Source organism: Peromyscus leucopus, chromosome 7, assembly GCF_004664715.2.
Source record: "Peromyscus leucopus breed LL Stock chromosome 7, UCI_PerLeu_2.1, whole genome shotgun sequence".
Classification (NCBI taxonomy): domain Eukaryota; kingdom Metazoa; phylum Chordata; class Mammalia; order Rodentia; family Cricetidae; genus Peromyscus; species Peromyscus leucopus.
In genome coordinates this window covers 56,891,568-56,905,822 of record NC_051069.1, presented here as the reverse complement: position 1 = coordinate 56,905,822, position 14,255 = coordinate 56,891,568, and the positions used below count along the sequence as shown (strand labels likewise).

Here is a 14,255-nt window from a genome sequence, read left to right as displayed (position 1 = left end):
GGAAGCTACTGGCTCCTCTACACCTTGGGACATGTACTGTAGCATATATTTTTTATATTCCTCCCTTCTCCAGTCCCATGTCACCCAAGTTACTCAAAGATCCAACTGTGTAGCTCTCAGCTTCTCTGTTCTGACCTCCACCATTCTACATTTAAAGTCACTACTCGTCCCCCACTACCAAGTTGTGTCTTCTTATGTCCTGATTCTTCTTTTGCCAAATTGACATTGTATTTTCTGAGAAACTCTTTCACATGAAGGTTTTAATGACTATATCTATCCCTTCTCAGCTGTGTCTGACTAGGAACTTCAAGAGACTCTATACCATAATTCAAACCTATGTGTCTTGGTGGAAGAATTTTACTCCAGCAAAGGAAACGCTTCAAAGATGCAAATTTTGAGCATCATTTAAATTATAGTGTCCTAGTAGTTCAACCCATGTCTACTACATCTGTACATTTGATGGATCATGGTGATACAGCTATGATTAGAAACTTCTAGGAAGTAGGATACAGCCTATTTCCAACACAATCTCTTCATAAAATACTGTTGATAAAGCGTCATGCCTCAAGGCATTTGATTTTGTGTGTGTGTGTGTGTGTGTGTGTGTGTGTGTGTGTGTGTGTGTGTGTTGAGAATCAGGCCCTCATGTGTTCTAGACATGCACTCTATCATAAGCCGCATCCCTAACCCCAGTGGGGTTTGAGTGGCACCTCTCTGTCTTCATGGAATCATATGTCCCCTTTTCATCCCCATCTTTAGGTATTGCTTCAGCTATGGCTAATGGCTACCTTCAAACCCCACTTCCCCTGTATTTACGAGTCTCTAAGCTTGGGTAGGAAATGACCTCAAAGAAAATCTTTTCATAGAGGAGAGAAGTGAAATGTCTAGGCTGAGCTGGCAAAGTTAGTCAGTGTCAGAATCAGCTTTCAGTGGCTGGCCCTTCAGTATTTACATCTGAGAGCAAGGTCTGCCATGCAAGTACTTGATGGGTTCCTAGTTTCACTGCTGACTACATGTGTGACCTAAAATTGTTAGTCTTTACTCACCTTTTCTTATCTAGAAAACAGAAAGGAAGGGTACAAGAACTAAAAGAACACTAAAAAGAGTTATTTTGAAGTATCTGAGAGCTCTAAGAATTATTTACCCAGAAGAGCTTGCTTAGTTCAATGTCTGGTGCAAATGTCCCGAATAAATGACCCTTGGTGTTGCTACTTCCAGAACCGGGGTAGCAATTGCTCCTGCTGAGCTTGCTTCTGTGATCCTGGCAGTCCACAGAGAGAGGACAGGCTGAGTCCCACAGTGTATGCAGGCCTGGAGTGGGGTGCTGGAGCAACAGAAAAATCTGGCAGAACAAGTTTTTAGTGGTTTATGTTTTTGCATTTTCAAAGTACTGGAAAAATAAACCAAAGGTGAAAATGCAAACCTAGAGGAAGAATGGATTCCATTGCTCATGCCTGGATAAAAGACGCTTCAAATGCTGCTCATTCTGAAATGAAACACAAGCATCATGGCTGACTCTCTGGGCCGGCCTCTTCTCTACCCTACACAGTGGCCGCCTTGGGTTTCTGCTTAATGTGGGGTTGGCTGCCATTCTTGTGTGATCAGAGAAGACAGACAGCAAAGGAGCTGGGCAAACGCTGCCCTTGGCTGCAATTTGCTCATCACTAATGGGACATCAGGACTCTGGAGGGGTAGAACATTTGCTTAGTAACAGAAGCCGCATTCATACTAACTTGAGCAGACAGGAAGTCACTCTAAAGATGCCGCAGTGTATCAAAGAATGCAGAGAAACCAGAGACCCTCTCCACTCTACTTCCACTGTCTCTAAAGCAGACTTCCTCTGCGCCTCCTTAACAGCTCCCAAGTTCAGTGACTCACTAAGCTGCCAGACTAGTGCCTCTGGTCTCACTTTCTCAAGTCTACAATCTTAATGGACGATCAACTGGCCCAGCATGGGTAAGGTCTGCCCCATTTACCTACCTTCTAAGGTGGCTCTGTACGCACCACCACTGAGAACCTTGATGGTCATGGAACCAGGAGAACCTTGATCCTAGACCAGCTCTCTGAAATAACAGGATGGAAATGGGAGGCTTTAGACCCAAACAGACCTACCACTTACTGGCTCTATGACCTGGAAAAGTGAACTTAGCCCTATGAGCCTGGGTTTTCTTATCTATAAAATGCATACCTAATGTATATCTAATGATTGGTTAAGCAGATGCTGGGGAATAATGTCATCGTGTTTAAAATCTCTGGCATATAAGGTATATATAGCTCTATGAATTTCCTTTCCTTAATTCAGAAATCTCCAAGAGGGCGAGTTGAGGGAGAGAACTGGTATAACTTTCTGAAAAGCATTTTAACCTTGACTTTCTTTGCAATTATCCTGAGAGGACATTAAATAATTTAGGTCTGTGGCCAGAGTCATAGAAGCCACGCTGTGGTGGGTACAGCTTTTGCTTTAGAGACAAACTGTTTGTTCAGGGTAGCAATGATGAATGCTTTATCCTCTTAAAACATTTATTGGTATTGCTCCATGGTCCTTCCACATTGCTCCGTGGATGGGAGATTTCCAGAGTTCAGTCTATTCACTGGGTAAGCAAATGTAGCAATTTGGCATTGTGACCTGCACAGACATGTTGCTGTGGAGAGACACGCAAAAAAAAAAAAAAAAAAAAAAAAAAAAAAAAAAAAAAAAAAAAAAAAAACCAGCAAGCCATTGACTTGTCCTATAAACTAAAGTTTACAGAGTTACAACGGTGAGCATTGTGTTCCTTCCTACGGGAGTTTTTCCAGATTAGGGAACTGAGACTCAGACTTGCCTAGTGACAGCATTGGAAGAGAAGCTTAGCGCAGTCTGCTCCCGGCACCTTTCCTCAGAACACATTTGCAATGCTGTTCCTCAACACCTTGGCTTTATTGCAAGGTTTTGTGGCTGTGGTGTCTGAACGAGGCTGCCCCACATAGACTTATGTGTTTGAGTTCTTGGTCCCCATTTAGTGGAACTGTTTAGGGAGAATTAGGAGGCATGGCCTTGCTGGAGGTGTGTTGCCAGGGGTGGCCTTTGAGGTTCCAAAAGTCTATCTGAGGTCCAGTGTCAGTCTCTAGTCCTGCAGCCTGCAGACAAGGATGCGAAGTTCCAGCACCATGCATGTGGGCTTTTCACCATGATGATAATGGGCTAACCCCTCTGAAACTGTAAGCACACCCCCCAAATAAATGCTTTCTTTTATGAGTTGCAGTGGTGGTGGTGTCTCCTCACAGCTATTGAACATTAACTAAGACAGCAGAAGAAAAAGGCCTCATTTAATAAATGCATCTCCACATACCATCGTCTCTTCCAGCATGAAGGGGCCCAGACATCCTAGATCTTAAGTGAGGAAGAAGGATCTGAGAACAGCCTGATGTGGCAAAAGGCTGAGTCCAGACCATAACCCTTCTTGTTATACAGCCCATCACAGCCCTAAATGCAAAGTGATGGGATTATATAAAGAAAAACTCATGAATGATATTCAGAAGGTCTCCCTGATCTGAGAGCTATTCTAAGTTATTTAAAAGATACCAATGAGGGTAAAGTTGAACTCTGGAAGGAGTATAAAAAGAAGCTAGAAATTTTGTACTTTCTTAAACTTATTGGTGTTTCCCAACTTGGTCAAAGTGTGAGCACTCTGAGTATGTAGCTGCCTAGGGTAGTGTGTGCATGTGTGAGAGATACTTTTCTCTATTCTAGTCAAAGAAGGAAGCATGCTTAGGTACTGGGAATAACTCCTCATGTGTTTGAAGAATCCCCCCCCTCTTGTGTGTTAATCATGGGGATTACTGTTACCTCTAAACTGATTTCATTTTCTTCTGTGCATCCTTGTGTTCCCGGCTAGGTCTCCTTGGGGGAGCAGATATTTAAATTTGGTGGTGTAGGCAGGAGCCGTAAATGAGGTGGCCGAGTGCTTGCCTCATATGCTAAAGCCATGGGTTCCATACCCAGCACCACAAAAACTGGGTATGGTGGTAGACACCTGTAATCCCAGCCACTCGGAAGGTCAAAGGAGGAAGATCAGAAGTTCAAGGGTACCCTCGGCTACATAGTAAGGTTGAGACCAACCTGGAATAAATGAGATCCTGCCTCCAAAAACCAAAATAAAGTTTCTTTGTCTTTTTTTCTTAATTAAGGTTTAAACATTGTGCACAGAAGCTGTAAAGATGGCTAAGGGTTGAGAGCGTCTGGGTTCTTCTAGGAGATCTGGATTCAGTTCACAGCACCCACATAGTGCCTCACAGCCATCATTAACTCTAGTTCCAGGGGATCTGATACCCTTCTCTGGCCTCCTCAGCTATGAGGCATGCAGGTGGTACATAGACATACATGCAGGAAAAACACTTGAACACATATAATATAAATAAATGTCCTTATAATGATTTTAAAAAAAATAAAGTATAACAGTGTTCTTGGCTATAACTGAATCGAAATCTTAAACATGTCTGTTTTATTTCCTTTCTGTCTTTCAGCTCCAGGGCTCCTTGAAAAGAAAACAAATAATCAACCTGTCTCCTGCCAACAGCAGGGGACCCAATGGCTTTGCTGACGGCTCGTTCCTCGATGTCAAAAGGATCAGGGTTGGGGAGAACCTTTCGGCAGGTCAGGGACCCCTCCCGGTAAACAATGGACAAAGTCATATGATGCCAGGGACCCTGACCATGAGCCAAGCACCCCTGAGGAAGACTAGCACTCTGCCCCCTCCTACACACTCTCCTGGCAACACTGTGTTTAACATGGGCTTGAAGGAGGTGAAGAAAGAACCGGGGGCGGCCCTGTCTTGCAGTAAGCACGTGGATGACCAAATGACACAGGAGAGTGTTTTTACTAATAGGTTTGGAGATGACCCTGGAGAGCAACTGATGGACCCTGAGCTGCAGGAACTGTTCAATGAGCTGACCAACATATCAGTGCCTCCAATGAGTGACCTGGAGCTGGAGAACATGATCAACGCCACCATTAAGCAGGATGACCCATTCAGCATTGACTTGGGTCAGCAAAGCCAGCGGAGTACACCTAGACCTTCCCTGCCCATGGAGAAGATCATTATCAAAAGTGAATATTCTCCTGGTTTGACACAAGGCACGGCAGGTTCTCCCCAACTGAGGCCCCCGTCAGCTGGCCCTGCATTTTCCTTGGCCAACTCTGCTCTCTCCACTTCATCCCCAGTCCCCACAGTCCCCCAGAGTCAGCCTCAGCCTCAGACAGCATCAGGAGCAAATAGGGCCCTGCCAAGCTGGCAAGAAGTGTCCCACGCCCAACAGCTCAAGCAGATAGCTGCAAACCGCCAGCAGCATGCTCGGATGCAGCAGCAGCAACAACAACAGCAGCAGCAGCAGCAGACCCCTCCTAGCTGGCCAGCCTTGCCATCCTCTGCTGGGCCATCCCCAGGGGCATTTGTGCAGGAAAAGATCCCCAGTCCTTCCTTCGGCCAGCAGCCATTTAGCCCACAGGGATCACCCATGCCTGGGGTAGCTGGCAGCAGCAACCAGTCCAAAGCAGTGGCCAACTATACGTACAAGGCTAGCCCCTCAGCCCAGGCTGGACACCTGGATGTGCTTCTGCAGCAAAAGCCTCAGGATCTCAGTCGAAGTTTTATTAACAACCCACACCCAACCTTGGAAGCCCGACATGGCAACACCAAGCCTTTGTTTCATTTTAACTCAGAGCAAGCAAACCAGCAGATGCCTTCTCTTTTGCCTTCCCAGAGCAAGCCTTCTCTCCTGCACTACACTCAGCAGCAGCAGCAACAGCAGCAACAGCAGCAAGGCTCATTGGCAGCTCAGCAGCAGCAGCAGCAGCAACAGCTGCAGCAGCAGCAACAGCTGCAACAGCCACAAAGTTCTTTGGTGGCTCAGCAGCAGCAGCAGCAGCAGCAGCAGCAGCAGCAGCAGCAACACCAACAGCAAGGCTCCATAGCAGCTCAGCAGCAGCAGCAGCAACAGCAGCAGCAGCAGCAGCAGCAGCCACCATCCCAACCCACCCAACCTTTATCAAGCCAGCCTTTACTGAGGTCTCCCTTGCCACTTCAGCAGAAGCTCATGCTTCAGAAAATGCAGAATCAGTCCATCGCAGGCCTGGGATATCAAGTCACTCAACAGCACAGACAGGTAAGGGCTTTGGTACTCAACCCCAGAGCTCCCACAAATGATTAATTTGGTTATTATGGGATATTCTTATGCTTGTGGTGAGACATGATTAATACCAGAAACCCATCAGTCCCAGTGGGCTCATAGGAGCTTGGTTTTCTCGGTACATCTAGAGCAAGCACTAATGTTTTCTTATATGCTGTCGTTGCTTTGGGGCTTGCCTTGGTGATATATCCAGTTGTCAATCAAAGCATGACATGCTTGGTGTTCATTCGTCCAACCAGAAAATCAGGTCAATATGAATTGAACGTTACTAGGTAGAAGACAGTGTGGTTAAGGTTGAGCATTGGAATAAGGCTAGAGGTGATGTTGAGAGTAGCCACTGATGTGCCCAACTGTTGCATTCACTCCCCAGCCTCTCCTATAGATCCCACGTGACTCAATGCTCATAATCTGTTCACCAGCCTGAAACCTCAGGCACCATCTAGAGACAGAGCCAAGTACCTTAAACTATCACTTTAATGCTGCATAGAAAGAGCAATGACGTGAGAACTCTAAGGCCTTCCAGCAAGAGGAATCAGGAATGGCTTCCATAAAGAATTATGCCTGGGGTAATGATAAAGGATGCAGTAATCACAATGATAGCAAAATAAGAAACTAAAAACAGAAATAAATCTATAGTTGTCTTAGGTCCTTTGGTTTTTAGATTAGAGGTTTAATTCTACCTGGTAAACAGTGTTTAGAAATTGGTCACTCCCCCAGAATACATACTGGTGAGTAGGTGTTGATCCCCAGGAAACTCGGTAGAGCAATCTCTTCCTGAAAGGAAGGAAGAAGTTTGAATATTGCATTGTTCATGTTGTTGGCAGATGTGCATTATCATGGGACAGCAAGTTGTATGGCAGAGAATGAAAAACTGCAGACTGCCAGCCAGCTGGGGGGATAAAAGATTTCAGCTCTCTCTCCCCACCCCTCACTGTGTGTGCGTGCGCGTGCGTGCTTGCGTGTGTGTTTTACAACATTAATATGGCATAATAGTCATATAATTCTTTTATAAAACAATTTTAGATGACTTAAAAATATATCAGAGTACTTCCTTCCAACACCACGTGCAAGCATTTTTTCCTGGATAAGCATGGTTCAAACTCTCGCTTGACTCTCCTTGTGTGCCTCCATAAGCCACTTGCAGCTTATGGTGGAGCAGTGGTGCTAAAAATAGGGTCTGCTGGGCTAGTATGGAGAGTGGAGCAAGGCGATTCCCAAATAAGACGGCACAGTAAGTGAGGGTTATCCTCATTCTAGTGTTAAGTGCCACAAATAATCAAAATGTTTCCTTTAAGGAAGCAAGCGCTCATGAAAAGGAGGCTTCAGATTAACACAGGCCATACTAAGGACATGAATTCTAATGGGTAAACAGCATTGAAGAAATAAAAGACAACTGCTGCTGGTTCTTCAGCTACCCAACACTGCCACAGGCGTGTCACAGGTCACTTTCTCTGACTAGATTTACAACCATGGAAACAATCAATGATGACATAGTAATTAAATGTATGTATAAATAACTTATCCTAAAGGGAGGTTGACTTCCGACTCTCTGGCTTGAAGCACCTCATTTAACCCATATAAGGGTTAATTATTCCCATCTTACAGGCCAGAGAACTGAGGCACAGACAAGCTCAACATCTTTCTAAACTCTGGTGATTAAAAGTGAGCTAGAAGTCCCATGGTCTGCCATAATAGATCATTAGAAGGACCATCAAAAAACTTTTTTTCTGCTATTAAACCCTAGCAAAATAATCTGCATAAAAGACTAAGGTCTTTGGAGACAGAATATTTCTGACTTCTTCTAGCTTTTGGAGTTGTTAACAAAAGGATTTTTTTTAATCTGTAAATCCTTAAGCTTCCTGATGATAAACATTGTGCACCTAACAAAACAGTCTCCAACAGGATATATATAGTGCTCCCACCACCAGCATCCTCCATCTTATTCCTAGACCCACTACTGGTATCACCAACTGTGCACACCTCTTCATCCTCATCTCTCCATCCTTCCCAGCTTCCAGGGCTCAAGCACACTAATGCATGCTGATAACCAAATCAGCAACCATCTCTCAATGGTCAAGACCATTTCCACATTTGTCAATGAGTATGCCAAGAAAATATTCATCTTTTAAAAACAACCTTAAGAAGGGGCAGACATGCTGAGAGCATTTCAGGCTAAAGGTCTGTCTTTCCTCACAACAGCCAATGGCCTCCAATTGCATGGTTCATCTTGACTTACTGGTTTATTAGGACTCAAAATGTTTTTTTATTTCCAAAGATCTTCCCTCTTGAACTAAAAAATGCATTCTTTTTCAAAGCCATATGGCCAGTTGCCTGAAAGTGTGAATATTTCTGTCCTAACACTGGATCTATGCAACTCAAATGGATTCTATATTTGGTTTAGAATTCTCCATGTCTGAAACTCCTAGAAGGGAATTCAGCCAGTGAATGGATGGTTTGTTGTGACTGAAACACAAATTTATACATTCCCCCTTAGTAGAAAGCCAAGTTCCTCAATCAAAACCCAAGAGCCTCATCTCACTCTCCCTACCTAGCCAAGAGGATCCTCCACATTTCCTATCAACCATCGGTGTCAATCAAGCAATAGCCAGACCTCCTTCCCACCTTCTTATAGTAATTTCGCATATTCCTTAAATACAAAGACCCAGAGCTGTTTTCAAGCTGCGCTAGGTATTAGTGGAGGAATCAGCTTAGTTCTCGTATTCTGACAGTACTTCTAAGCATTACTAGCCAATGGACATGCAGACAGAAGATAGAAGTCTTGAATCAGATAAAAAAACACTCTTTAAAATGGAAAATCATCTTGGATCCAAAGTTTTATAGAATATAGCATCCAAGCCTCTGCTGGAGGCTGGAGGTTAGCTGAAGGGTCATCAAACTGGGCCAGTTTCAGGAGCTAGATTTAGAGACAAGATCCAGGTCAGAGGAAGAAAGGAGCTAAAAAGCTAATAGCCTAGGAAGCAATCACTAGAGAGACCAGAAAAAGTAAGAGGCCTATGGCCAAAGGTGAATGTAAGGGGTATGAAATCTGGAAAGGAGATAAGAGAGAGCCTAAGAGAAGCTAAGTGGTTACTGCCAAGGCCTGTGGCCATTTGGTGACTTCAGTTATGAAGTACCTTGGCTACATCTTGCCAAGAAGGAAAAAAGTTGATACAGACTAATTATGGGCTATCATTGGCAGGCCAGAAGCATTACATTTATATTTTCATTTTATCTTTACTATTTTATCATTTATCTTTGAAGCTTACAAAGAAATTTTTGTTTTTAATTCTTCATAAAACTAATGCTTAGACCAAGACACAAAATAAATTTCTAAGCTGTAATTCTGAGCAAGTGCTTTGAACTTTCAGAACTTCAGGGGAATTCACTGACGTGCCTTCTCCAAATCCATGGGCCTCTTCAGTCTCCTGGTCTTTCCCTCCAGAAGTCTAGAGTCAAGGATTCCAGGCTAACTTCAGATCTGCTTCATTCTTAATATCGGCACTACCTTGAATTCATGTACCCATTAATTCAAAAAATGTGGAGTGCCTACTGTTTGCCAGGCACAGTTCTAGATTTGGATATAACTGAGGGCATATCCCTACACACATGTACCTGCACACACATACACTGTTCTTTTTTCATCTTTATCTGGGATGCAGCACATGAGCCTAGCAGCCAGAGGTCAGCCTCTGGTGTTGTTCCTCAGGCCCTGTCCTGACATAGGTTGGCTTTGGTGTTCCAAGCACACCTGGGTTTGTCATGTGAGTCAAACTCAGGGTATTGTGCTGGTACAGCAAACACTTTACCAACTGAGCTGTCTCCTCAGCCCACGACTCAATTTTTAATGCAAAGATTGTGAGGTTTGGTTAGATGTTCTAAATTATAAAGAAAATTCTTCCATCTTTTGTTCATCCATTAGGATTTAAGAGCCTATTCAGAGTCACTCCCAGTTTCACAATAAAATAAAATTGTAATTCTTACATTCATTAATTCATGTAGTGAAAACATGTCAAGCACCTACAGTATATGAGAAACTGAGAATTGAAGATCAAAAGACCCTCTTTATATGCATTTAGTCTAAATTCTCAGGAAGGTATGGATCTCCCCATCAATGAGCTTTTGGAGGAAGGCTTAGCATCTGCCCTGCTTTATGGATTCTCACTAGACTCGTACACGACCTTGTCCCAATCCTTCACAATCCATCATGAGTAAAACCACAGAGACGTTTCTGAAGCCATCACAATTGCTCTTAAACATGCTAGTATATCCTTTCACAGAACAGATCTATTTGCTGGGTACCCATTTTCTATTCAATTTTATTATACTATTCTGGTATTTTTGCTCATGGCAAAATGGTATGTATTAGCATAGAGCACCAACTCCTGTATCCACTGACAAATAAGGACAATAATGGGGGGAGAATGTCAGCCTTGAATCATAATACACAAGGCCCAACTCTACAGTCAGGGAAATCGCTTCTTTTATTCTCATCTGAAGGCCTTCAGAGTGGCGTATACTCACAGGAGCCTTAGCACATTAGGGGCTCATCTAGCCTGCTGAACACCAAGTTCTGAACTAGGAAAAGAAAGAGTGTAGGGTTAAGAAATAGATTTGATCTTAGAGATGGAAATGCAGGAAGGTTAATGGAAAACCTGACAGATATTCCTGTGACAAGAGCCTCCTCTGCACCTATTCTAATTAGTCTTGCTTTTTCTAACCAGTTGTCAGTTGTTATTTGTTTAGAGGGCTTTGTGGGGGTTTTTTTGTTGTTGTTTTTTTGTTTTTGTTTTTGTTTTTTTGTTTTGTTTTGTTTTTGATGAGATCCAAAGAAGTAAAAAAAGAGGAAAAAAAAAAAACATTTAGAGCATTAATCAGTAAATTTTCACAGTCATGGTTCATTGGATGCAGAAACAAAAATGTGAGATTTAGAAGGTTTCTACAATAGGCATTTGAAATTAGAAAAAAAAACTGTACAAATGTTTAGCCTGCTAGGATGAGAGAGATGTCACATGAGTAGATCATCTCACTGTTCTACTTTTTTGTATTGTATTTCACCACAGAAGATCAAATTTACATGTGCATTTTCTTGACACACTCACACACGCGCCCCCCCCCCCCCCCGCAGGGTCTAAACACTAATTACATAACATGGATGGAAGTTGGTGAGGTGAATTTGAATTGTATTCTCCAAACAATGAATCTAGTGGTTTGTAATAGTGACAAGCTGTTGTCCTCTGTGACCTGCAAAATCAAGTTACAAGGTCTCCCAGAATGCAAGTGAGGAGGTGGCTGACCTGTTTTTTCCCTTCCATTCCTCTGTGAGTTCCCTCCACCCTGAATCACATCAAGCTCCACATTAGTCTTCTCACAGAACCTGAGCTTTGGCTCTGCCTCTGGCAAACAGGGAGCTCTGGTAGCCCCTCCTTGGTGCTCCACAGGTCATGGGTAAACACAAGAGTGCGCATGCCTGGGATCTGAGCTTTGGTTTGCATCTCTACTCTGGGTCTTTGTCCAGTTATCATCCTCCTCAGTTTCTATTTTTTCTTTCACCCTTTTCTTATTGAGCAACTTTGGCCTGGACTCTTCTGTGCCTTCCCCAAGGCAACGCTAGAAAGGTACAGGGGCAGTGATGACAGACAATGGACTCATTATTGGCGATAAGGGTTGAGATATTTCCTAGAGGATGACCCTTATTAGGGAAAGCCATGAAGCTGAAGTGTTGGCAGCCCACCACCATGTCCCACAAGGCTCAGGCACAAATAGTGAATGCTAAATGAGCACGTCCATGGGCATACATACCCTGAATACTTCCTGGCCGATCTCCCTTCTTGCTAAGTGCTATTTAGCCATACCTGCTTCCTCCCGGGCTTGCCAATATGCAGCATAAGCATTTAACGTGGTAGTTGAGATTTATAAACTTCTAAATGGTCTTCATTTTCTAGGGATAAATCCTAATTTCTTATGTTGCTTCCAAAGCCCTGTAGGATCCAACTCTTTCCAAAGTCTCCTGGCTTACAGCTTCCATTCCCAGACCTCTTCTTCCCTTGATACCTACCCACCCACCCCCATCTTCCTGCAAATATATTCTGTTCTCTGATCATTCCTTAGTGAGTGTTCCCTGACTCGTAAAGTGATGGACTTTCTCTTCTTTCCACTGCACTCTTCTTCTGCCCAAAACAATGTTCTTTTCACCTCTGGCCACCCAAGGGTGCTTGACCTCCCATCCCCTCTGCTCTAGTTGCTCCCTCTACTTCCTGTCCTTTAGTGCACGCCATCCTTCATCTCTGTTGAGTCATCAACGCCTTCCTAACTAGACTGCAAGCTATTGAAAACAAAGACTGTGTCTTTCATCCCTTTACTCTGATCCCTAACCTACCTTCCATGCTATAGAGATCCCAAACAATGATTGATTCAGTTGACCCATCATTCTTTCTGCTGTTCTGGATAGCCACGGATGATAGGAAATGACCCTCTGGTCTTCCGAAGGTTAGAACCTCTGGCCCTTGCATCTTCTTCCACACTGAGTTACCTTTAAACCTGTCTACCCTTGACCCACAGTCCTAGCCTTCTAGTTCCTGTTTTCAGAGCTGGAAACCATGGCATTCCCTCTCAGCTGTCCCATGGGCCATGTTGGGGTGAAGGTTCCAAAGGGGAGCTTTTGATGAAAGCTGGACCCACCTATACCCAAGTACCAACTAGGTGGATTTTATCAGGATATTCAAGAGGTTGTTTTCTGTCATACTGGAAGAAATGAGAAGCAATAGGAAAAATCGTGTGGGTTGTCTGTAAACACAGGCATAACTTGTACCTCTCACAAGGCAGATCCTAAGTGTTGACTCATATTTGCTCTCAGTCTAGCTCTACAGTATAAAGGACCCCAGAAGGGCTTGAGCCAGGGACACAAGATCTCACAGTCACAATGTGCCAGGAGCATCACGACGACGACTCTGATGTGCAGTTGCAGGGGGTCTGGGCAGCACTTGCTGACTCATCCATTTCCCCTCATTCTGTCCCTTGGCCCTCATACCCTCCTCTTGCAGTGCAATGGACCTCCAGCTGTAGTTCTGGAAAGCTGGTTTCATCAGTGTGAGTGTCTGATGTCTTTACTGTATCATTTTGATCTGTCTTTACACATGGCAAACCAAATCCTCTGAAACCCACTTTTTTTTTTTTTTTTTTTTTTGGTTTTTTCGAGACAGGGTTTCTCTGTGTAGCTTTGCGCCTTTCCTGGAACTCGCTTTGGAGACCAGGCTGGCCTCGAACTCACAGAGATCCGCCTGGCTCTGCCTCCCGAGTGCTGGGATTAAAGGCGTGCGCCACCACCGCCCGGCTTGAAACCCACTTTTTATCAGTCCTTTGCCTCTCAACTCCATTTTGAATGAGAGTCAGAATACCAGCCATTGTCGTGCAACTTTACAGCTATGACCATCTGGTTACTGCTGTTGTCCACATGTTATTGCAATTCTTGCTCAGCCTCCTTTTTTTTATATTTTTCTTGTTTTTGAAATTAAGATATAATTAAAAATTAAATTAATATATAATTAAATTAATTAAAATTAAACTATAATAGTACTGTTTTCCCTCTTCCCTTTCTTTCTATGTACCCTTCCCATAAATTGTGCCCCCCCTCAAATTCATGGTCTCTGTCTCTTTAATTACTCTCTCTCTCTCTCTCTCTCTCTCTCTCTCACACACACACACACACACACACACACACACATACTAACACACCTTCTGAAGTATATAAATACAACCTCTTCCAATCCATATAATGTTAGTCGTATGTATATGTTTTCAGGGCTGACTACTTGGTGTCAAATAACCAATTGGTGTGCTCTTCCCTCTCTGGAGAAGACTATTTCTCCCAATCTCAGCATTTCTTAGTTTCCTGTAGTTATTTATCTAAGACTGAGGCCCTGTGGGATTTCCCCTTCCACATTAGCATGCCTTCTGTTGGTATCATCCTTGTTCAGGACTTATTTAGGCAGCCAAGTTGATGGGTGTAGCTTCTCTGACATTTCTAGGAAACACAATCTCACAGCAAACTTTCCCTGGCTTTTCCAGTCTTTCCACCCCCTCTTCCACAATGT

General features: G+C 43.7%; 1 protein-coding gene across 1 annotated transcript in view; it reads left to right on the top strand.

Moving 5' to 3' along the window:
• Maml2 (mastermind like transcriptional coactivator 2) overlaps positions 1 to 14,255 on the top strand; it is a 321,796-nt gene that overhangs the window by 225,443 nt on the left and 82,098 nt on the right. Inside the window, exon 2 of the mRNA XM_028873111.2 lies at positions 4,504 to 6,141. Within this exon, the coding sequence (XP_028728944.1) occupies positions 4,504 to 6,141 (1,638 nt within the window). The remainder of the gene's footprint in view (positions 1 to 4,503; positions 6,142 to 14,255) is intronic.